The 25,579-nt window shown below is 43.0% G+C and overlaps 1 protein-coding gene across 1 annotated transcript; it reads left to right on the forward strand. All coding sequences in view use genetic code 11, as the record gives it.

The window, feature by feature from the left end:
* Nucleotides 1-1,360: 1,360 nt before the first annotated feature.
* On the forward strand, nt 1,361-24,182 carry EGR_01376 (Cytoplasmic dynein 1 heavy chain; the record flags this gene model as incomplete). Its single annotated transcript, XM_024490625.1, has 31 exons — nt 1,361-1,716; nt 1,961-2,216; nt 2,304-2,932; nt 3,003-3,263; nt 3,335-3,714; nt 3,763-4,022; nt 4,613-5,006; nt 5,176-5,339; nt 5,933-6,163; nt 6,583-6,765; nt 7,035-7,793; nt 8,216-8,944; nt 9,382-9,600; nt 9,933-10,745; nt 10,849-11,004; nt 11,192-11,383; nt 11,484-11,989; nt 12,233-14,732; nt 14,931-15,504; nt 15,953-16,148; nt 16,425-16,542; nt 16,820-17,035; nt 17,216-17,455; nt 17,771-18,388; nt 18,556-19,197; nt 19,456-19,698; nt 19,851-20,171; nt 20,279-20,828; nt 22,587-22,903; nt 23,221-23,717; nt 24,014-24,182. 31 exons carry the CDS (start codon nt 1,361-1,363, stop codon nt 24,180-24,182), a joined length of 13,689 nt encoding a protein of 4,562 aa, XP_024354949.1.
* Between the last annotated feature and the right edge of the window lie 1,397 nt (nt 24,183-25,579).

A 25,579-nucleotide genomic window follows, 5' to 3' on the forward strand; every position in this document is an offset into this window, starting at 1 on the left:
CCCAGACACCTTCTATGCACTGAATACATATTCTGCCCGAGTATTGTGTCTTCTTTCGTCTTCAGGGAGTCTCGGGACGCTACATAAGTCCCCTTTTTATGCAGAGACGCGACACTAGCAGTAAGTTATCTAGTAAAGTTCGTTGCCGAGTTGTCTACCGCACCTGTATGAATATATGGAATATTTAAAAACGCGATGCCTTCATCTCCATAATAATTTTATAAAGCCTAAACACATGGTTGGGCAGATCCAAAGTCGGAATATCGTCGTAAGAAGGAATTAGAGTGAAAGCATTTTAAAGAACCATGTTTAAACCCTGCACTTTGTTACTTGGCTCTGGATTCGGGTTAGTTTTCCCACAACTGTCATGGCTACGCGTGATAGTCGACACACCCCTTCCCTAAACCAAAATCCCATACAGAACAAAAGTTTAGCTCCAATAAAATTGTCGAACGGGATCAGTGACTTTGTGGTCAAACGTCGCATTGGATTTTTTGAAATTTAAAAGATAGACACTTAGGTCGTGGGTTTTTCCTTATATCAGTGACTGCGTTGTGCCGGTTTACACTGGATGTTGGCAAGGCAGCCTACTGAAGGCGCCGTACGAAGAGGGAAAATGAAATGCAATGCGTTATTTGTTTGATTAACCCTCGGCTGTGGTAAAGGGTTTACTTTGGGTCTCCGTCATTGTACATTCGCCGGGAGAGCTAGCCTTCGGGCCATGACAGTAGCCCCAATACCTTCCACACTTTAGAAAAAAATACATTCTTCTCAAGTATTCGGTTACCTTTGTCCTTGAAAAAGTCTCAAGGCAACACATCAGCATGGTACAAAGCGCGTTACAGAACTACAGTAAGGTTTAGGGGTTGCTGAAATAGTCACGAGTTCATCCTGTAGAGCAGAGTCGCAATCCGCAAAGATGTAGGTATCCATCCAGTTAAAGACAGTTATAAACGGCTCTTTAAAGCTCTGTAATCACCTTTTATTGCTTATGCATTTGCTGTTGCCGTCCTCTGATATTGGTAAAAGTACATCTATAAGATTCGACTTTATGACTCATCCAAAAATTTAACAAAGAATTTTGGTGCAAATTGTTGTCAAAAGACTTTTGAAGACAAATCAGGCAGATTACAGGCTACTTGACGTAAAATGCACTAACAGGAGTTTTGCTGCGTGTTTTTCGTTCTCTGCTACAACTTACTATCCCTGTATTTGCTCATGCAATTTTCGGCTGTCTCTTTTGCATAAACCGAAATTTAACCCTTGTATCCCAAAATTTGCAATTCGGCTCCTATCGGATTGTTTAATTCAGCTGCGTAGTTATTGCATTGGTTAGTCGGCCTGTGTAAATTACCGGAACATGGTTGATCCCTCTTCCGATGTTCAAGAAAGGTCTTCTGAGGTCCAGGTTGTTGTTGCCGACAAAACTCTTTTTGAAAATTACATAAAAAATATAGTCGCGGCCTTTGATGGTGCTGAGAACGCCACTGCTCTTGATAAGGCAATTTCGGATCGTAGTGCTCAAGATGCCATTGGGCGGTTTTTGAGTGATGGTCAATGTCATGCTCTTTTGGTGCGGAAGTCGTCAAATAAAGGTACTATCTTCCTAATTAACCCCGAATATCTAGATGACGATGATGAAAGTGATGGTGCGGATCCCACATTTTCCTACACCATTTCCACTGACGTTCACTACACGAACCCGAAAATACAAAGGTATTTATTTTTCCATTTGGAGAAATTTGTATTAGTTTGGTTTTTATCAAACAAAATCTGGTTGTCGAGGCTGGAAAATCGTTTGCTTCGCAGCTGAGGATGTCAACATTATGTGATGGTGCCCCATTCGAGACACTTCATTCTATGATTAGTAATGTTGTTGGTCCTTATTACAAATCATACATAAAAGAATCCGGGAAGGCAGAACGGTAGGTCATTTGCGTGTCATTGTGGGGTTTCGTAGAGATGGGGATAAAGTTGCTCCAAGTGTTGAAAAGAAAATAGCTGAACTCGAGATTGGCCTTCTTCATCTACAACAGAATATCGATATTCCTGAAATAGCTCTCAATATAAATCCTACCGTACTTCAAGTCATAAAGAAATGTGAAGAAGAACGTAGACGTGCGAAGGTGTCTGATTTCGAAGCCTACCTCCAGGATTCATCTTTTTTAAATTCGCTACAATCTGGTGTAAATCGCTGGATCAAAGATATCCAGAAGGTATAGTCGCTACTGTAGTCGATTTTCTAAGATTTTGGCTTACATGGTCTACATTTTTCATCATGTTCTCTTTCTTACCAAATCTAGGTAACAAACCTCAACCGTGATCCATCTACTGGAACAGCACTTCAGGAAGTGACTTTTTGGTTAAATCTCGAGCGAGCTTTGTCTCGTATTCAAGAAAAACGGTCCTCACTTGAAGTTACTCTCACTCTTGAAATATTGAGGACTGCCAAGCGGTTTTTGGCCACGGTCAGTTTTGATTCTGATACGGGCCTGACACGCGCTATTGACATGGTGAATGACTACAACCCACTCATGAAAGACTTTCCATTAAATGATCTTCTTTCTGCTACGGAATTGGATAAAATCAAACTTGCTCTTCAAGCCATTTTCACACACCTGAGAAAAATTCGCAATACTAAGTATCCAATCCAACGATGTCTCAAATTAATCGAAGCCATATCTCGAGATCTTACATCACAACTCTTGAAGGTTCTTGGTACACGGCGTCTCATGCACATGCCCTATGACGAATTCGATCATATCATGACTGCCTGTTTTGATGTATTCGGTGTATGGGATGATGAGTACGAAAAGATTCAAAGTTTGCTGCGTGAAATTTGCAAGAAGAAGCGTGAGGAACCTATACGGATGGTCTGGCGAACAAATCTTGCCCATCGCCTCCTCCAAGCTCGTCTAGACAATCTTCGCAAGTAAAACTCGATTTTCCTTTTTTGTCATAAAAATCTGCATCATTTGGTCTATCAATGGTTACTTTTTTAGATTATGGCATCAACATGAGCAGCTCCGTTTGGTCATTGTTCGTGTCAGGCCGACTACGAGAACCTCCACCACCCAACCTGAAACTGCCAAGGCTAAGATGGTGGAAGATGAACCAAAACAGCACCACGAGGAGCCTCTTCTTGACGCGGCAGATGCGAATGCCATTGATGACGTCAATAAAGCCTTTGAATTAGTAAAAGAAGTTGATTGTCTTGACTTAAGCAAAGAAGGAATGGAAGTATGGGACGCTACCATCAAGCGGTATATCACTCTCTAGTTATTCGCACTTTTTAACGGTCCTAATTATTGTACATTGTTATTGCCTTTTCTAGTTATGAGGAGCGCATTGATGGCGTGGAGACTCGAATTGCCGCTAGGTTGCGAGATCTCCTGGGAACTGCAAAAAGTGCCAATGAAATGTTCCGCTACTTTTCACGCTTTAACGCACTCTTCGTGCGTCCTCACATTCGCGGAGCTATTCGGGAGTATCAAACTCAACTGATAAATCGAGTCAGAGAGGATATCGAAGCTCTGCACGAAAAATTCAAAAACCAATATCGCTTTAGTCGAGCCTCCCGTTTAAGTAAACTGCGCGACATTCCACCTGTTGCCGGCTCCATAATCTGGGCGCGGCAGATTGAAGAACGACTAAATACCTACCTTCGGAGAGTGGAAGATGTTTTGGGCAAGTTATCCGATTATTGTTTTTCTCGTATTTCCTTTTTTTATCACCAACATCTGGCGTAATCTAACCAACTAGGTAAGGGTTGGGAGCACCATCGCGAGGGCCAGGATCTCAAATCGAATGGAAAGGATTTCAAGGCAAAGTTGAATACAAATGGCATATTTGATGAGTGGTGTCGCAAGGTACAGCAAAATCAATTCAACGCAACCCGTCGTATTTTCTGTGTTGAACCTGTTCGCGTAAAAATACCCAACAAGGACGGATCTACTCAAACCACAACAATGATGAAGCTGGCAGTCACTTTTGTGCTCGATGTTATCACGCTATCTAAAGAGGTATGATTTGGGCTATTTATCGACGATGCTATATGCGTGCTTCTGCTTGAATTATCTTTCTGACTGTGCGTGCGCATGTGAATACTGGACGCAGAGAGAGGTGCTTGAAATCGATGTGAGTGGGCGTATGCACACCTAGGTAGTGGTTTGGTGATCAGCTCTCCTCCCTTGTAGTCAAGATTAAGTTGCATAATCTTTGCAGCACAACGTTGTCGTCTGCAGGTTTGACGCTCCCTGTGCCTTTATCCACTTTTTTCTAAATTCGCATCTAAGTTTCATCTGCGTTGCTTATGAGCTATGGTTCTCAGCTTCATTGCTTAGTGTGAGTATTCGCACCATTACTCATCCAACTTAGTGCTCCATATGAACGTATTTTCTTTGTACTCGAAGCTCTTAGCATCTTGATAAAACTGGGTTTCAAATACGCTCTGAGCATAGCTTTTCAGGCGTGAGCATAATGGACTTAGAAATGTGAATTCTAATTTTGTCGTTGTAGTTTAGTCATTCCGCTAGGCCATCCTGTATGTTAGGTTCTTATTTAGTCTGTAAATCACGAAGGCGAAATATTGTTTTTTTTGTCCCTGCGCCAGGTGCGCTGCATGAAAGCAATGGGATTTCGAGTGCCTCTTTCAATAGTGAATCGCGCACACCAGACCAATATATTATACCCCTCGGCGACCTCCCTAAATCAAAGTGTTCAAATCTACGAAGCGATCTGCGCCAAAATAGACGCGAATAATGCTCAAAATCTGGCACTCTTATGCGCTGGCCTGCGCCGTGAAGCCCAAAGCCTAATATCCGAGGGTGTTCAGTTGAATTGGGATTCCTATCGGCTGTCAAATTTTGTTCAAAAGTTTGCGGAAGCTATCCTTCAATTTCAAGAGAAAGTGGAGGATTTGCTTCAAGTCACTCGAGAGATTGATTTGCAATTGAAAGCACTTGTAACGTGTCCTTATTCAAAGGAGTCATTTGAGGAAATAATTGGTAAATCGCACTTTCCTTGGCTGGCTTTTGAGGACCTTATTCCAGTGTGTTTATGTAAAAGAATCGTTTGTGATTCTGTCGTTTCTAATTAACTGTTATTGACTTCAAGGAATTGATTGCTCTGTGCTTGTGCATGACCTATAAACCAATTGAGAATTTCGCTTTTAAGGAAAGATTCAAAAGCTCGTTGACGACTTAAATCTTCACAAGTACTCAAACTTGGCTGAATGGGTAGCGAAATTGGACGTAGAGGTTGAGAATCGCCTTATTACTCGTCTCGAAGCCGGTATCCGCGAGTGGACGCGTGTTTTGCATACGGATGAAAAGCAATCGGTGCGTTTTCCTACACTTAGAGTTTGTATAACCCTAGCAGTGACTACTGAACTCATAGAGAACTGAAATGTGGCGACGCAATTTTTCCAAATATCTTCATGTAACCTTTTGTACATTTGCAAGTCTCAGCGTGATCACATCGTTTTCCGCTCCATTGACCCCAAACTGTTTAACTAGTGTTGAACACACAAGTATGTGCAGACGACCTTACACAGTGTAACTCAGGCTTGGGGCATAGAAACGCAAATCTAGGATTTTCACACCTTCGTTTCTCTCTCCGCATAGGCTACATTTCTAGGTGTAGTTGACTGCCGCAGCATGCGTGGGCTCGAGTGCTTCTATTATTCTCACCTGTGCTTCGTTCTGAAATTGAAATTAGTTTGAAGATGCAATTAATATTTTGTAATTTAATAGTTATTCTTTTTGTCAAAATACGATGTTTCGACTCGCCATCTTCACTGTTAGTGCAATGAAACTTCGCGCGTTTCAGTGAGCGTTTTTTTACAACATTTTTACATTCTGCTAACACTGTATTTTATTAATACTACCAAACAGGAATTTAGTTAATTTTTGTCCCCGCCTTTGCGCTTCAGGGGGAGGCTAAGGACGCGGATTCATCGATGTCCACCTCAATGGTGGTCTCTCAGCAGCGCCTCGGTGGCGAGCCCAAAATTAAACAGATTTTCCTTGAACTGCGCATCACTAACCAACAAATGCACCTGCATCCCAGCATCGAAGTTGCGTCTCACGAGCTCTTTTCTCAACTTACTGCCTGGCAAAATATCATTCTTAATCTTCCCCGTATTCAACACTCTCGCTATCAGGTACGGCTGTACCCCAGTTGTGTGACTATTTACTTATAGGCACCTGAAATAGTGAGATTTCTGTATCGTGATTCCCACTACTGTCTTTAAACTTATCTGCTTAGAAAAATATCGTTGGGAAAATTCTTTGAGCTATTAATGAACTAAGCTGAAGTCCCAAAAACTAGTGTAAACCATTTAACGATCTTTTCATTCTTTTGTGTTAGAGGAACTTCGTTGAGGAAATATGGTATTGTCCTACCCCTGCAATAAGTCAAATTGTCCTTAGTAAATGGAAACGTATTGTGATACAATTATAAACGAATTAAAACCAAACTCAAATAGTGTTTAAGCTTGCATCTAGTATAATTTTTGTCTTATTGTAGATTCTCTGCTCTCCGTTGCAAATTCTTCTGATATAGAGCCCTTTTCATTTGTAGGTCGGATTTAACACTGAGGAGGAGTCTCAGAAATTCAACATGAACCTCATATCGAGACTTTCGAAGGAGAGTGATGTACTTATTCATGCTCATGATGCTATTTTCGGTATTCTTAGTGAAACAGAGGAATATGTGAAAACTTGGACGAGTTATCAAGCCCTGTGGGATCTTCAAGTGGACCAAGTGTACAATCGTATTGGGACCAACCTTGAGGCAAGTCTGTTGTTTTTCAGCCGAAGTTTGAGGCGTATTGTAATACACCAGATTTTGCGGATATAATCCATCGTATTTGTCATTACCTCTAAAACTAAGGTTTTTTCTTGGTAGGCATTGATCCAAAGAGACAGTAGATAGTTATAATGTAATTTCGCTTTCTTTACATTTCCTACATTAGTGTTTCTTTTTAATCCACTTGCCATTGCTTACCCAGAAGTAAATTGTATTTTGCGTAGGTGTGGATGAATGTACTGGACGAAATTAAGGTTATGCGAAGACACTTCGATGTCGCTGAGACTCAAAAGGCTTTCGGTCCAATCGTCATAGTTTTCGACAAGGTTCAATCAAAGGTTACACTTAAATACGACAGCTGGCATAAAGAAATTCTCAGTAAATTTGGCAGCAACCTTGGTAGTGAGATGCAGGATTTCTACAAACAAGTTTCTGAAGCCCGAACTGAGTTGGAGAAGCGTTCTGTTGATTCGAAGTCGACGAGCGATGCGGTGAACACAATCACGTACACCCAGTCTCTCAAACGCAAGCTGAAGCAATGGGAAAAACAGGTTAACCTTTATAAAACAGGTCAGAACATTCTCTATCGTGATCGTTTCCAATTTCCCAATAACTGGCGAGACTCAGAAAACATTCAGGGTGAATGGAGTGCTTTTCAGGAGATCTTGCGTCGCAAGGAATCGAGTATTTCCTCAGAAGTGGCAAGTCTGCAGATGAAGATTGTCACTGAAGATAAGGCAGTTGAGGGAAAGACAGCAGAACTCTTGAATAGTTGGCATAAGGAAAAACCTATTCAAGGCAATATGAAGCCGGATGAGGCTGTAAAGGCTCTGACTATCCTTGAAGGGCAATTCTTGCGACTAAAAGAGGAAAGGGCAAACATTCAGCGTGCCAAGGAAGCCCTAGAGCTTACTGAAGAAGGTGTTTTGCCGCCCAGTGAAGAGAGAGTTAATGTGGCACTTGAGGAACTTCAGGTCATGCAAGTTTGTGTTTCGTTTGCTCGTTCATGTTCAGTTTTTCGGCTGAATCGTCCTTTTCTGCCTACTTTTGATCCAATCATCAGCCACTGTTAGCTTTGAACTCGAATCCTATCACCTCAAAAGTCAGCTTAGGTATTCCATTTTCATAGTGGCAGGGGGGAGAATTCGCATTTTTCGATGCCAAAATATGCGTTCAGATGAGTCACCTTTTGTCATAGATGTCACGTTTTCCTTGGTATGCCAATCATCTTCACGCGTGGTGTTTTCAATTTTTCTTCCTGTTGGTACTATTCACCCAGTTTTGTGCTCATAGCGCTTCCCCACGATTTTCAAGTAGATATTGGTCAAGTAATTTCAGAAAAGCATTTTAATGGAATGTTTGCTATTGGAGTTATTTCTCATTGCGTTTTTGTTGGAATGTGTAGGATCTTAAAAATGTGTGGATTGAACTTTCTCGCTTCTGGGAGGAGATTGATCAGCTTCGTGAAACACCCTGGCAATCGGTACAGCCACGTAAAATCCGTCAGCAGATTGATGAGATGGTGCGTCGACTGAAGGAGGTGCCTGCGCGTCTCCGGCATTATGCAGCTTACGAGCACATCAGGCACACTGTTCAGAACTTCGCCAAGGTCAATCCCATTGTCATCGATCTCAAATCAGAAGCTCTCAAGGAGCGCCACTGGCGCACCCTTATTCGTAAATTGAATGTCAATTGGGTTATGTCGGAACTTACTCTCGGCCAGTTGTGGGACATTGATTTGCAGAAAAATGAGGCCGTTATTCGTGACGTCTTCCTCGTGGCGCAGGGTGAAAAAGCGTTGGAAGAGTTTATGAAACAAGTTACTGAAGTTTGGAAGACTTACGAGCTGGATTTAGTGATCTATCAGAACCGCTGTCGTCTCATTCGTGGGTGGGATGACCTCTTTAGTCGGGTTAAAGAACACATCAACAGCGTTGAAGCGATGAAGTTGTCACCCTACTTCAAACAATTCGAAGAAGAGGCTCTAACGTGGGAGGATAGGTTGAATAGGATCAATGCGCTCTTCGACGTCTGGATTGATGTTCAAAGAAGATGGGTGTACTTGGACGGCATTTTCTCGGGGTCCGCTGATATCAAAACTCTGCTTGCTCAGGAGTCTCAACGCTTTTCTAGTGTTAGCACTGAATTCTTGGGCTTGCTAAAGAAAGTTTCCAAATCTCCACTCGTAATTGATGTTCTCAATATTCCAAACGTACAACGGCAACTGGAAAGATTAGCTGATCTACTCTCCAAAATCCAGAGATCACTTGGTGAATATCTTGAAAGGCAGAGGTCTTCATTCCCGAGGTTTGCCCTTCAATTTTTATTATAAAGATAGCTGATTTGTGAAAGAGCGGTATCTAAGATTTGTCATTTATAGAAGCTTTAGGTTGCGGTGGTTGCGACCGAGAATTTTACAAACTTGTATGAATTGTGATTTGAGTTGAAGAAAATTGCGCATTTCCGCTTTTTTCATCAGCAAAATGATTTCATCTTAGGTTTTACTTTGTTGGTGATGAAGACTTGTTGGAAATAATTGGCAATAGTAAAAATATCCCTCGATTGCAAAAGCACTTCAAGAAAATGTTCGCAGGTGTAAACGCGATCAAGCTAAACGAGGAGTGTACTGAGGTCCTAGGCTTGATATCGAAGGAAGGCGAGGAAGTTGACTTGGTTCATCCGATTTCTATCAAGGACAATCCTACAATTAATGACTGGCTTTCACTACTTGAGAAGGAAATGCGTATCACACTTGCCAGTTACCTGGGTTATGCTGTCGCTGAATTGCAGGTAAGTTTATTGATGGCAATATCTTTGTTATTGTTTCACCAAATGTAATTATTTTGCTGGAAATTTACAGAACAATCATAGCTTATTTGGTGAATCATTGCTGATAAGCTTATGCGTTCCCACGCATTTTTTTGGCTCTTGGGTTGCACCGATGTTGTGCCACTTTTATTACTTAAGCGTTTTAAGTAACTGTAGCTTCACTGCCAAATGTTTCGTCGCATTATTGAAGAAGCTGTGCCACAAAAAAACCTGTTTCTGCTGCGTTCCATTTGTTGGGCTTATGAGAGTTTCACTTGAAAAGTTAACAATTGATATCTCGGCATAATTTTCAGAAACTTCGGTCGGCTTCAGAACTTGAATCAACTGGTTTCCTCGCCTGGTTGGATCGGTACCAGGCTCAGCTAGTTGTCCTAGCGGCCCAAATCTGTTGGTCGGAATCTGTAGACGCCGCCTTGAACAATCCTAAATCTTCTGATTCTCTCACGGCCTGCCTTCGCTCCGTAGAGGCGATGCTTACGCTACTTGCTGACACCGTGCTTAGTGAACAGCCGCCCATTCGCCGACGCAAGCTCGAACATCTCATAATGGAGCATGTTCACCAGCGTGACATCCTCCGAGTGCTCATCCAAGCAGGTGTTAATTCCTCTCAATCTTTTGAGTGGCTCTCCCAGATGCGTTTCTACTTCGATCCCAAACAATCCGATCCGCTGGCCCAAATATCCATTCACATGGCGAACGCGAAATTTGCCTATGGCTTCGAGTACCTCGGTGTAATGGATCGTCTTGTGCAAACTCCACTAACGGATCGTTGTTATCTGACGATGACACAGGCTCTCGAGGCGCGTCTCGGTGGATCGCCTTTTGGTCCTGCAGGTACGGGAAAGACGGAGTCTGTGAAGGCCCTCGGCATGCAATTAGGTCGCTTCGTTCTCGTCTTCAATTGTGATGAGACCTTCGATTTTCACGCAATGGGTCGAATTTTCGTCGGTCTTTGCCAAGTCGGTGCATGGGGCTGCTTCGATGAGTTTAATCGTCTAGAAGAAAGAATGCTTTCTGCAGTTTCACAGCAAATTCAGGGTATTCAAGAAGCATTAAGAGATCAATCGACTGGTAAAGATGTTACTGTGGAGCTTCTTGGAAAAAATGTAAGTTTGTCCTTTCTTTTCTCTCGCAACGATCGACGTGTAAATAATGTTTCTAGGGTACCTCATTTGGCTCTACTAAAGTCCAGAGCTTTTTTTGCACTAGGTTTCTGTCAACCCTGATATGGCAATCTTTATTACGATGAACCCTGGGTATGCCGGCCGTTCGAATTTGCCAGACAACCTAAAAAAACTTTTCCGTTCCTTGGCTATGACTCAGCCAGATCGTCAACTGATTGCCCAAGTCATGCTGTACTCACAGGTTCGTTCTCAAAAGCCTACTTTTACCTGTAGAAATTTGTTCGAAAAATAAAAATATTTTAATGCTTCCATGAATCGAGACTATTTATCACGCTTCAGTGTTCCCATTCTAGTATTTTTTTGCGTTTTATTGTTAAGTTGAAATAGCATTCCTTTTTTATTAAGGTCATGTTTTTACATGCATATAGGGCTTCCGCACTGCGGAGCTGCTGTCAAACAAGGTTGTCCCTCTATTCAAGTTGTGTGACGAGCAACTTTCTCCTCAGTCTCATTACGACTTCGGGCTGCGTGCACTGAAATCGGTGTTGGTTTCAGCTGGCAATGTGAAGCGCGATCGAATCAAAAGAATTAAGGATGAACTTCACTCTAAGAACGAGGCAGTGAGTATTCGTTCGTGTAGGAATATGGCTCATGGAGTTAAAGATGGAAAGCATTCCTTGTGAATTTGTCTTCCACAAACGATTCCGTTGCGTTTTCTAGGTAAATGAGTCCAACATTGCTGAACATCTTCCAGAGCAGGAAATTCTCATTCAATCGATAATGGAAACAATGGTGCCTAAGCTAGTTGCTCAAGACATACCGCTCTTGTACTCGCTGCTCAAGGACGTTTTCCCGGGCGTATCTTATAGCGCGTCGCCAATGGAAGACCTACGTCGTGAGTTGAAACGAGTGTGCGAAGAAATGTACTTAGTCTACAGCGATGACACATCGGATAGCGGTACCGGTGGCGCTCTCTGGGTTCAAAAAGTGCTTCAGCTCTATCAAATCACTTGTATTCACCACGGTCTAATGATGGTTGGTCCCAGCGGAAGTGGAAAATCTATGGCTTGGCGTGCCCTTCTCAAGGCTTTGGAGCGCGTGGAAGGTATTGAGGGTGTCGCCCACGTTATCGACCCCAAGTCCATCAGCAAGGATTCACTATATGGCTACCTTGATCCAAACACTCGAGAATGGACCGATGGTCTTTTCACTCACACTTTACGAAAGTAACTTTTGCAATGGTTTCATGCTCAGTTGACTCATAGTATTTCCTGCAAACGATTGGCTTGTTGCATCCCAGTCTATCAATTTCGTTGCTGTTTTTGAAGGTAATGAGTTGATGAATGAATCTCTACTATAGTGCAGTAGCTGCGATCCCGTTTCTTTTATTAAGATGAAAATACTTTATTTATGCATAGTTATTTAATTAAACTAGTGTATAATGCTAAACATGTGACGGTTTATTGTAGGATCATTGATAGTATTCGTGGTGAATCTCAAAAACGACAGTGGATCATTTTCGACGGTGATGTGGATCCCGAGTGGGTTGAAAATTTGAACTCCGTTCTGGACGACAATAAGCTGCTAACTTTGCCCAATGGTGAACGTCTCGGGATCCCACCAAACGTTCGCATTATGTTTGAAGTACAGGACCTACGTTATGCCACCTTAGCCACTGTCTCGCGTTGTGGGATGGTCTGGTTCTCTGAGGATATTGTTACCCCCGAAATGGTAATGACAAACTTCCTTCGATATCTGCAGAATGTGCCCGTAGACGAAGATGAGGACGCTGACCTAAGTTTTGCTGTTTCCGCTTCACTCACTGCACCAAGTGCAGGGGGAGATCAAGTTGTTTCCTCTCCAGTTGAAGGCGCTCCAGTGTCCGTCAGCCCCACCATTCAGACACAACGTGACATCGCAAACATGCTTGTACCGCATTTTGGCAGCAACGGTTTGGTGTCACGTTGTCTCGAGTTTGCTAAAGACCTCGATCACATCATGGACTTCACACAGCTTCGTGCACTTACCAGTCTCTTTTCTCTCCTGAAACAAGCAGTAAGAGCCGTGCTTGTGCATAATGCCTCACATACCGACTTCCCAATGCCTGTGGATCAAATGGAGTCGTTTGTAAGCAAATCTCTTGTTAATGGAATTATCTGGTCCATGGCCGGGGATGGCTCTGCCAACGTTCGTATGCAAATGAGCGATTTTGTGCGACAGGTAACAACGATCCCTCTACCTCCTCCTGGTATGCCGATTATTGATTATGAAGTCGCTGTCACTGGTGAATGGCAACCATGGATCAATAAGGTTCCCATCATCGAGGTAGAGTCGCACAAAATCAATACAATGGACGTTGTTGTTCCTACGCTTGATACTGTTCGTCATGAAGCTCTTCTTTACACCTGGTTGGCTGAACATAGACCAATGGTTCTTTGTGGTCCCCCTGGCTCTGGTAAAACCATGACTCTCTTCAGTGCTCTAAGAAGTCTCCCCGACATGGAGGTAATTGGATTGAATTTCTCCAGTGCTACCACTCCCGAATTGATGCTGAAGACTTTTGATCAGTACTGTGAATATCGCAAGACGCCTCATGGCCTTGTTCTTGCTCCACAACAAATTAACAAGTGGCTTGTTTTCTTCTGTGATGAAATCAACCTACCAAACGAAGATAAATATGGCACACAAAGGGTAATCAGTTTCCTCCGACAGATGTTAGAACACTCAGGTTTCTATCAGACTAGTGACATGCAGTGGGTTCGATTCGAAAGAATTCAATTTGTTGGTGCTTGCAATCCTCCCACTGATCCGGGAAGAAAGCCACTTTCGCACCGTTTTCTACGCCATGTCCCAGTTGTCTACGTTGACTATCCTGGCGAAATGTCACTCAAGCAAATTTATGGTACTTTCAATCGCGCCATGCTTCGAATGCTTCCTACCCTACGATCTCAGGCTGATGCACTCACTAATGCCATGGTGGATTTCTATCTTCGATCTCAAAAGCGCTTTACAATCGATATGCAGCCTCACTATATTTACAGTCCTCGTGAGTTGACTCGTTGGGTTCGCGGCATTCATGAAGCTCTTAAACCACTCGAGTCGCTCTCCGTTGAAGGCCTGGTACGCATTTGGGCTCATGAAGCTTTGAGACTTTTTCAAGATCGACTTATTCATGATAATGAGCGGTTGTGGACGGATCAGAATGTTGACGAAGTTGCTATGACCTATTTTCCATTTATCGACCGTGTAGCTGCCCTTCAGCGTCCAATACTGTTTAGTAATTGGCTTTCGAAGGACTACGTCGCCGTCGACCAGGAGGCGCTTCGTGAATACGTCAAAGCCCGGCTAAAAGTATTTTATGAAGAAGAATTGGATGTACCTCTTGTTCTCTTTAATCAGGTGCTTGATCACGTTCTTCGAATTGACAGAGTTTTCAGGCAAGCTCAGGGTCATCTGCTCCTGATCGGTATTAGCGGGGCTGGTAAAACCACTCTCTCTCGTTTCGTTTCATGGATGAACGGTCTCTCTGTATTCCAAGTGAAAGTGCATAACAAATACACTGCAGAAGATTTCGATGAGGACCTAAGAAATGTTCTTCGACGCTCTGGTTGTAAGGGAGAAAAGATAACTTTCATCATGGATGAGTCCAATGTGATGGACTCAAGCTTCTTGGAAAGAATGAATACACTGCTTGCGAACGGTGAAGTACCCGGTCTGTTCGAAGGGGATGAATTTGCGGCCTTGATGACTCAATGCAAAGAGGGTGCAGCACGGGAGGGCCTTGTGGTTGACTCACAGGAAGAGCTTTATAAGTGGTTCACGAATCAGATATGTCGAAATCTCCATGTCGTTTTTACTATGAATCCATCTTCTGATGGACTAAAAGACAAAGCAGCTACTTCGCCTGCATTGTTTAACAGGTGTGTTCTCAACTGGTTCGGCGATTGGTCACTTGAAGCTTACTTCCAGGTACGTACTTTTTTAGTCGTTCGAGGTGCTTTCAACACACCATTTAAATACAACAGAATATCATCGTTTTCCCTTTCAATGTATTTCTGCCAAATTAGTGCGCTTTTGTATTTTTTGCCTAAAATATGCCTTTTTGTGATTGAAAGTGCAAAAACTCACTTCTGTGGTTTTTTTGATGCACTGCCTTCAATATTTCAGGTCGGCAAAGAATTCACAGAAAAGCTTGATCTTGAGTGTTCTGATTACCAGAGGCCGGAAGTAATGCCATATGTCGCTCAGGGGTTGCTACCTGATATGCCCACCTATCGCGACATGGTTGTGAACGCCTTCGTTTTTGTGCATCAGTCCCTTCAGCGCGCCAACGAACGTCTGCAGAAGCGCGGAGGTCGCACTATGGCTATCACTCCGCGCCACTTCCTCGACTTCATCAGCCATTATGTCAAGTTGATTGGTGAAAAGAGGTCCGACTTGGAGGAGCAACAACTGCATCTGAATGTTGGTTTACAAAAAATTAGGGAGACAGTACAGCAAGTTGAAGTGATGCAGAAATCGTTGACGAAGAAGAGCAAGGAGTTAGAGGAAATGAATGAGGCTGCGAATGCAAAGTTGAAACAGATGGTCAAGGATCAACAAGAAGCTGAACAAAAGAAAACCACCAGTCAAAGTCTACAGGTTGAATTGGGGAAACAAAGAGAGTATATTAAGGAAAAGAGAGCACTGGTTGTGGAGGAACTCAGTCAGGTGGAACCTGCTGTGAATGATGCCAAACAGGGTAATTTTATTTTATTTAATAAACCATTTTCCTTGATCAGTTTAATTTTGCGCTTTGAATGCAACCAACTTGGTGTACGAACTTGCCAAATAATTTCTTGTTGATATTTTCGTTGTATTTACTTAGTAACGTTCTTTTAGTTTAACAGGCGAATTCATGTCAACTAAGTTTATCAGTTCCTTACACATTTTCATGGTAGTGAAGCGGTGGATTATGGCCCTCTTCATTCACAATAGTAATCACAATCCTTACCTTTGTGAATTAAAATATCATGGTCTTAGCGCCACCTTTTGGTCTTCCATTTATTCTTCCGCTTTTTGGCGTCCTTTCATCTATGATAAATACATTGTTGCATTGTTTGGTGTTAATCTTGTTTTTTTGTTTGCAGTGATCTCAACCCCTTTGTACGGGTAGATAAGACCGCATATTCTATGCTTTCGTATTTTAGCTGTGGAGGGTATCCGTAAAAAGGATATTCAGGAAATTAAGGCCATGCGGAACCCACCTCCCGCTGTCAAAATGGCTCTTGAAGCCATCTGTCTTTTGTTGGGTGAGAAGTCAACAGAATGGCGTCAGATTCTAACCGTCATTGTCAAGGATTCCTTTGTCCCAAGCATCCTCAACTTTGATACTGAGGAAATCACGTATGTTTTCTCATATATCCTGCTTTTGAATTGGTCATATTCTTTTTTAAATATATAAACGTAAGCATGCAAAACATGGTGCTATTTCGCATCATTTATTGCGGCCAAAATGATATATTGTTGTGGAAATCCACCCAATTGCCTTTAGTGCACTGAGCTGTCAACGTATTTTCTGACGCCTGCTTTGTTTAATCTGTGTCACACTGGATAGCTTGGCCATTGTTTTTCGTTATTTATGCTATCCTCTTTGCTGATTATTTGCCCTTCAATTTTCAGCGATTCAATCCGTGAGACAATGAAGAAGAAATACATTGAAAACCCAGAATTCAATTATGAAAAGGTGAACCGAGCCAGTACAGCTTGTGGACCAATGGTCAAATGGGCTATTGCGCAGGTTAGCTCACTCATGTTTAGATTAACCTTTACCAACTTTAGTTGCTTTCGCTATTTTTGGTGAATTGATATTAATTGGTTTAAGTCTTTTCCTGCACATATTAGTTTTACGCGATTAGATTATTGCTGCCTCCCAATGCGGCTTTTCACGTTTCAATTTTTAAAAATGTCTTTTAAAAAGGCAACAATTATAAATGTTCAGTTTCACGCACTGCAGATTTGAGATCTTTCACTTGTGTAGCATTTCAACGCTGATACATCATGTGTTTTCGTACTAGATTGGATACGCAGATATTCTGAAGAAGGTGGAACCTCTTCGAGACGAATTAAAGGCTCTTGAGGATGCGGCCAGTGCAAATGAAAAGAAGGCTGAGGATGTGGAAGCAACAATAGAGACTCTTGAGAAGTCGATTGCCAGATACAAAGACGAATATGCCGTCCTAATTAGTCAAGCCCAGTCAATCAAGGCTGATTTGGCCTCAGTTGAAGCCAAGGTTTGTCATCGCCTTTCGCTTTTGTTTTTGTCTTCGCATTCACTCCGCTTACATCCGTTTGCGGGTCGGATGGGCATATGGCCTAACGTATTTGAATACGGGTTACTGTCTTTTACTTCAAAGGATTCTGCGTACGTAATTTTTAACTCCCCAAACTGATTAAATCACTGCTTTCCTCAGGTCGAACGCTCAGTGGCGTTGATTAAGTCATTGAGCAGCGAACGCACGCGTTGGGAGGCGGGCTCGGAGACATTCAAGTCGCAAATGGCCACAATTATCGGAGATTGTCTTCTCTCCTCAGCATTCATGGCCTACGCTGGTTATTTTGACCAGAGTCTGCGTCTTAGTCTAGTCTCTTCATGGGCCATCCATCTGAAGGCCGCTGGCATCCAGTTCAGGCCTGATCTGGCTCGTGTTGAGGTAAACTGCCATTTTTACCATTTTCCGTTTTGTTATCTTTCGTGATTAACTTTTTTTTCCTACTAAACCATCTCATTAGATTAAAGTTATGTTGTCACCAATTTGTGAGAACTTTACCTTGGCAAAATTAACATTACATTTGTTCATGTAGATTTTATATTCAACATACCGTAAATTTTTGAGCTAAATTACGAAGACCTTAAAGGCTTCTGTTCGTAATTCAACGCCATGGATTATTAACAAGTGGCCTATTCACATTTCCGATCTCAAATAATTCCTACACTTATTTTTCACTGTTACGGCTTTGTGTTTTAGTACCTATCAACTCCTGATGAGCGATTACGTTGGCAAGCCAGTGTTCTGCCCGATGACGAGCTCAGTGTTGAGAACGCCATTATCCTTCACCGATTCAATCGATATCCTCTTATCATCGATCCAAGCGGTCAGGCCATTGAATTCCTTATGGAAGAGTACAAAGCAAAGAAAATCGCTAAAACCTCCTTCCTTGATGATGCTTTCAGGAAGACCCTTGAATCCTCGCTTCGGTTCGGGACACCACTTCTGGTGCAAGATGTTGAATCATACGATCCTATTCTCAATCCTGTTCTTAATCGTGAAGTTAGACGCACAGGCGGTCGCACTCTTATTACGCTGGGCGATCAGGACATTGACCTGTCCCCTACATTTATCATTTTCCTTTCTACACGTGATCCTTCGGTGGATTTTGCACCTGACGTTTGCTCTAGAGTTACATTTGTCAACTTTACAGTGACCCATAGCAGTCTCCAGAGTCAGTGTCTCAATGCGGTACTGAAAGCGGAAAGACCAGATGTTGACAATAAACGATCAGATCTATTGAAGATGCAAGGTGAATTCCAGTTGAGACTGCGCCATTTGGAGAAGGATTTGTTGCAGGCCCTTAATGCTGCTGAGGTGTGTTTCACTCTTGAACCATTCTTAATGATATCGTTAAGCAGATTTTAATCCTCGTATGCGAATAAAAAGTAACCTGTGTTAAGTACTATTCTGACAGGCCTGGTGAACTATATTCGTTTGTATGGGTACCGGTTTTAATGTTCAGTGGTGCTTTTTGCTTCCAGGGCAATTTACTGGATGATGATAAGATCATTACGAACCTGGAGACTCTAAAGAAAGAGGCCGGAGAGGTTGCCAAGAAGGTGGAGGAGACGGATGCTATCATGGCAGAAGTGGACAACGTCTCACAGCAGTATGTGCCCCTCTCACAGGCCTGCTCAGGCATCTATTTCACTTTGGACGCTCTCAACCAGGTGCACTTCCTCTATCAGTATTCACTGCAATTTCTTCTTTCCATTTTCAACGTTGTCCTTACTCAAAATGAAAATCTCAAAGGCGTCAATGACAGTAAAACAAGGTTGGACATTATCACCAAGGACCTCTTTCAAGTCACTTACAACCGTGTTGGTCGTGGAATGCTGCACAGCGACCAGATTACATTTGCTGTGTTATTGGCGCGTATTTATTTGAAGGGCAAGGCATCAGCAGGTGTGACCTTTGAATCGGAATTCTCCGTCTTCCTTCATGGTCAGGATAGCGCAAGCCTGTTGACTAGCAAGAATCTGCCCGATATTAAGGGCCTCACCGTTGAGCAACGGGCCGCACTTAGCAGACTGCAGAGTCAGCTACCAGCTTTCAGGAATATTGTCCCATCTATTAGAAATGAACTACGCTTCAATGCTTGGCTAGAAACTGTCTCTCCTGAGGTAATTAATATGTCATTTTTCAGATGTAGGGATTTTAGCTAATTGTTCATAATTATAGTTTAGTTTGATGCTTGAGAAGAAATTCCATAATGTTTCTTTAACCTACCTATCTTAGGAATCTGCTATTACTCTAAATAACAGTTATTTTTTACTACCAACTTTAGTAAATTGAAATGTATCAGTGACAAAATGTGTTAATGTTGAGGAAACTGTAATATGTTGAAGAGACTGCTGAATAGTTTTATTGTCTTGTTCAAGACTGAAGTCCCAACGTTGTGGGAGTTGTCCGCCGCTCAAGCCACTCCAGTGGGCACCGCGATCCATAGTCTGCTGCTCATTCAGGCGCTTCGACCAGATCGTCTCCTAGCTTGTGCTCACATGCTGGTTTTCGCGGTGTTTGGCCAAAGCTTCATGGACGCTACTCGTGCTAACCTCGATCTGGGTTCACTCGTTGAGCAAGAAATCAAAGCTAATGTTCCCGTTCTTCTTTGCGCTACTCCGGTAGAATCCTATTATTGATGCGTTCTAACTAATTAAGCTGCTTGAATTCACTTATTACTTGTCACAGGCTCATTTTCAAACGCCGGCTAGCTCGTTTAACCTTGGGTCGTAGTAGATATCTATCCGTAATCATTAAGATAGTATTTGTGTAGGGCTTCGACCCGAGTGGACGCGTGGAGGATCTTGCTGCCGATTCGAAGAAAACTCTTACTGGGATAGCCATCGGCTCCACCGAAGGTTTCTCGCAGGCGGAAAAGGCTATCAATGCGGCTGTGAAGCAGGGCAAGTGGGTGATGCTGAAGAACGTTCATCTCGCACCATCGTGGCTCGTTCAGCTGGAAAAGAAGCTCCACTCGTTCCAGCCCCACCCCAACTTTCGCCTATTCCTTACTATGGAAATTAACCCGAGGCTGCCCGTCAACCTTCTTCGTTCTGGTCGAGTGCTCGTCTTCGAACCGCCACCGGGCATTAAGGTGTGTGTAATCGAAAGTTGTCACACTTCTACTCTTCCTTAATTATCATTCGGGTCACTTTTATACGCTTAAGCGAAACCTGAACATTCTCTGCCCTTTGCTTCAAGGCGAGCCTTTTGCGCACCTTCGCCAACATCTCAACAACCAGGATGTCTCGTGCTCCGGCTGAGCGCTCTCGTCTTTATTTCTTGCTGGCTTGGTTCAATGCTGTTGTGCAGGAACGCCTTCGCTACGCTCCGCTGGGTTGGACCAAGCGCTACGAGTTTAACGAATCTGATCTCAAGTCAGCCTGCGACACCATCGACACCTGGGTGGACAGTGCCAGCAAAGGCCGCTCTAATCTGCCACCCAACCAAATCCCCTGGTCCGCCATTCGCCAGCTCATGTCTCAGTGTATTTACGGTGGTCGTATCGATAATGACTTCGACCAAACTCTTTTGGACACATTCCTCTCGCGCCTCTTCACTGAGCATAGCTTTGATCATGATTTCGTTCTCGTCAAGGACGTGGATGGCCAGGCAGGCAAGAGCATCCTTATCCCAGAAGGCACTTCGCGCGAGGAATTAGTTGCATGGATCAAGAAACTTCCCGCTGTCCAGACCCCCTCTTGGCTCGGCTTGCCTAACAATGCGGAGAAGGTGCTTTTGACCAACATGGGTAAGCTGATGTGCCTTACTCTTTTGATTTTTCATTTGGCATTGTGGTCTCTACCCGTTAACAAAATGTGCTAATTTTAGATGTAGCATTTTTAGCCTCTGATAATTTGGGATGCAAATAAAGCTTTATTTGCCGTTACATCTAAAATATGCGTGTCATTCTAGCCTGAGGTAATTTAAGAATGCCTCTAATCTGCTACCACTCGTTTAGTAGATCTCCCAAAAGTTTTAACGAAATAATGTTTGTCAATATTTATCCCCTTGCACGTACTTTGTTGGTCTTGATACTTTGTTAATTTCACTACTATAGATCGAGTGTTATTCAGGTGCTTTGGAAATTTGACCTTGTTTTTTGTATTATTATCTCTGACTTTTTGGTGATCGCAGCTCAAAGTTTCCACAATCACCTGCTTCGGTTTATAACAATCGTGGCCGAAGATGACGTAGAGAAGGGTATTTCTCGATTTAAACACTTTTCAATTTTACGTTTCTGGTGCTAGTGTTGGTGTGGGATCTCATTAACTTCATTTGCAACGAAGTAGGTCAACGCCGCACTTTTCATCGCACGATTTTATTGCAAAACGGATCCATTCAAGTCATCCCTCCATCGCAGCATTCACCATTCATTCCTCGCACCTGGGCTACCAATCCGTTCTTAACAGTCTCTTATTCAAAATTATGAGGCCCCTTTGGCCAATCTGTTATGAACTGGTGTTATTGCGCGTGAGTCTGGATCCCCTCGAACTTTAAACTGCAGATTCAATAACAAGACTTCGGTACGGAGGACTTATTTACCTATGTATTTGAGCAATCAAAAGTGATCCGGCAAGTAATTATAAGCCTGCCAGCTAGATTTTGGAGGCTGCTCAAGTGTCTCGGTCGTTTCTGTTACGGTAGCGGATTCACCTTGCTCCCAGTGCAATTAGTGGTACGCTCAAAGTGCATCCATGCTCGATGGGGGCCAATCAGGAGGGAGTGGGCGCCAACACGACTAGAATGCCTACCGATCAGGCGCAATTCATGGGAATTCGGGAAGGCAACTTTTTATGAGGTTGCAGGCATTCTCAGCACAATGCCTCTGTCCGTTAATCAAACGTTAGAAGTAACGATTTGGTTAAAAGGCTTTTACGTATTAAGCTTTTGAGCGGAATGTATTTGCACATGCCTACGATGTAAGTTCTCGGTATTTTTATCTATTTGTGGGCTAAAAGGATCCTCACATTGTCACCCAAACAGCCTAATGGAAAAACTCATCTGTTGTACTGAACGAGAATTCGTTTTGTCTGTGGCCAACAATATTTTCATTCACTGATCGGCATTATCCTCCACATGATGTGGTCGTTTATAACAAGTCTAAACCAGCGGATAAACAGTTTGATATCTACCTGACATATCAGTAGCCTAAATCCTCTAGACAAACAAATTCCGAGTCACTGTTTGTACTATTTGCATACTCTTTTAGTTGTTTAAAATATTGTCTTATTAGTTATATGTCAAGAAACTGTTGCATAATTTGCGTGTCATAAATCCTAAGACAAAACCTGTAAACTGGCAGCCAGCTACACTTAAAATGCAAACAGCTGCGTCAAGCATGTATGTTTAGGACTAAAATCTGAGTTCTTATTAGGAATAAAGGTGGCATCATTGACTCTCCTCATGCTCCCTTGTACTTTCCTCATTTGTTCATCCTTCTGTTTACCGGAAGTAGATTGAAGATGTTCGTTGGCAGTCCTGTGGAAAATTGCCGCATATTTTTTAGGGCAAGAAGTGATTGGAAATTTGCTTAAGATGCAGCAGGCGGTCAGCGCAGACGACTTGCTATCCGCCTCGGAGGTCGCAGCAACGACTCTCGTCAAGCGCGTCTCTGTAGATGAAGGTGACACCAGACCCATGTGGATCCGACAGCTTCAATCCAGCGCAGACACGTGGAAATCGCTGCTCCCCGATCGCCTAAGACCTCTGGAGAGGACGGCGGAAAATATTGCTGATCCTCTGTTTCGTTGCTTTGATCGGGAAGTCAATGCTGGTGCTACGCTCCTCAATACTGTTCGTGATGACCTTAGGAATGTAATCAAGGTGGACATCTTCACTACTTGCTATCCTTGGCATAATGTATTATTCTCCTTTTATAATCACAGAAGGATTTGTTCATGAGTTAAAAAAGACGTTTTTGTTTTGCTTCAAATCTCACCAGTTAATTAATGTTGGGCTGGTTTGGTGTGCAATTTTGTTTTGTTCCCAAGTTAATTTTCCTTTTGAAGGTAAACCCTTAGCTGAATGGTGGTGACTTTTGTGATGTCCTTATCGCATCCTCAACGATAACCGTTATTGAAACTGTGAATATCAATGTGGAACAATTCCACAGATAAACATTAAGCCATTTTTTGTTATAGGTGTGCTCTGGCACGATTAAGCCAACCAACTATCACCGCGATTTAATGTCAGATTTGGCCAAGGGTCTCATACCCGCGTCTTGGCGTCGCTACTACACAATACCCTCGACACTGACTGTGATCCAGTGGATCAATGACTTTGCGGCGCGCATCCGTCAGCTGATAGAGATCAGCGAGGCAGCCTCTTCGACAGACTACGGCAGCCTGCGAGGCCTGCAGGTCTGGCTAGGCGGCCTGTTCATGCCCGAGGCTTACATCACGGCTACGCGGCAGGCAGTGGCTCAGACCCACGGATGGGCCCTTGAGGAGCTCTTTCTCAGCATGGAGCTTGTTATCGGTGCACAGAAGGAGAGACCACCACCTCTTCCCGCCGACGGATGCTCCTTTGTGGTCAGCGGGCTCCGTCTAATGGGCGCTGAGCCTGCCGATGCCAAGACCATCTGCCTCTCTCATTCTATCTTCTATGAAATGCCTTTTACAATTCTTAAGTGGATTCGGTAAGCTTTCTCATACAAGTCATTTAATCCTAAGATCTTTAATATCCTCCTCATTCCTTTCGATACCAACATCTAATCCTATTATTATAACATCTTGGTTTATGAACTTCGAGTAGTAGTAATGTTTGCTTTCCACACGGCAACTGTCTATCGAATTTGTCTTAGCTTATCATGGGTACTGTTTTTTTTTCTGCGAACAAACATCTATCCTTATATTTGAGGATGTTGAGCATCGTTGCAGCATCACAATTGCTTCCCTTTTTAAACCGTTTTTTATGTTTGCTTTAACACTTTAGGGTTGTGAGGGATGAACAAGGTGTGATTGACGCCAATACTGTGAAACTACCTGTCTACTTAAATGCTGCCCGTTCTGTGCTTCTCTTCACTGTCGGCCTCCATACGAGGGAGCCTGGTAGCGAGTTCTACAAACGCGGAGTTGCACTCCTCTCCTCTCCACTGGGGTGAAAATTTGTCTCTCCTGCCCACTTTTTCTCATGCACATCTACTTTTTGAATTTTAATCATTGCCAACCTGTCGCGCTTTTACGGTTGGTCCTCTTAAATTCCCTCCCCCCCCCCCCTCTCCGCAGATGTTCGTCTCCAGTGTGATTTCCATATGCTCCCTTCCACTGCCCCTTGCCTCGGTGTTCACTGAATTAGTGCTCCAGCAGGCCTATGATACTCTTATTCACCTGGGCATTTTATCTTTTCCCTTGCCGATAAACCATTTATCATTGTTTCTGAATTTCATATTCATCGATTTTGGGTTAAGATAGTAATGTTGAGGGGCTTGGTTTGGTAGCTCGTTGATTCTGTCTTTGACGTTTAAGCTTGTTACTTGTTAAAGTTGTTGACTTGAGTCATAGAAATTGCTCACATCTGTAAAATTAGCTACCAGAAATCAATGTTAAAATTCAATCTGAATGTTATTTCACCTTGGGTCTCAGCAACCATGAGTGATACAAGTGTGTACAACGCAGCAGTTCTATTTTTCGGTCGTTCGATTCCGACTCGGGGCTGGTGTATGGGATTTGAGTTGCCTGAAAAGTGATCGCACATGTATGCCAATAGCAAGACTCAGTCCAGGTGGCGGTTGTTGGCATTACGTGTAGACTTTGCGTTTCAAATCGTGCAGCTAGTCGGAAGCTCTCCGTGTGTACGCTGTTTTAAGATATGTCGAAGTTCTTTGACGTGCATAAAATAGTGTGAAGAATAGCACACTAGTTGGGGTGTGCCAGATACTTTAGCATTACTGGGATTGCGTGGTTAAAATACGGTATTACGCTTGGAACAGGGACGATTTAGCCACGAGATTTTTAGGTGTCCAAGTATTGAACAAGGGGGTAGCTTGATCCCGGCTTCCTAAACCTTTTGCATATTGATGAGCTGAGGTTGAAAGTTTTGATAATTACGCTAGCCTTGTGCTCGGCAAAAAATATCATGAGCGTTTGCCCCATTCTACTCGCCTATGTATCATCACATGGTCTTTCGGGCTTGATCAGAGTATGCCTCGCAATGATTTGCACATAACTATAAAGGCTAACTGGCAGACCAACACAATCTGGAATGTGGGTTAATTCCGTACAAAGTTCAAGTTAGTTAGGCTTGCTAAGGAGATATTTATTGCGAGCTGATTGATGTCTGGTTTCTCGGGGGAATCATGCCATTTGTACGCTTTCAGGCTGCAATTTGCATTGTTTTTCATCATCTTTTATCAAAAATCTGGATCTGGAATTCGTATTAAACCCTTCTCTAATAGTGCCAAAACTTCTACCCTTATGCGTTCTTCGAAATTGTGGACTGAAGCAAAGCACTTTCTAGTCATCTACCAATTTGTGCATAAATGAATTTGTGGTTATGGTT

The sequence above is a fragment of the Echinococcus granulosus genome, assembly GCF_000524195.1.
Source record: "Echinococcus granulosus chromosome Unknown EG_S00005, whole genome shotgun sequence".
NCBI classification, from domain to species: domain Eukaryota; kingdom Metazoa; phylum Platyhelminthes; class Cestoda; order Cyclophyllidea; family Taeniidae; genus Echinococcus; species Echinococcus granulosus.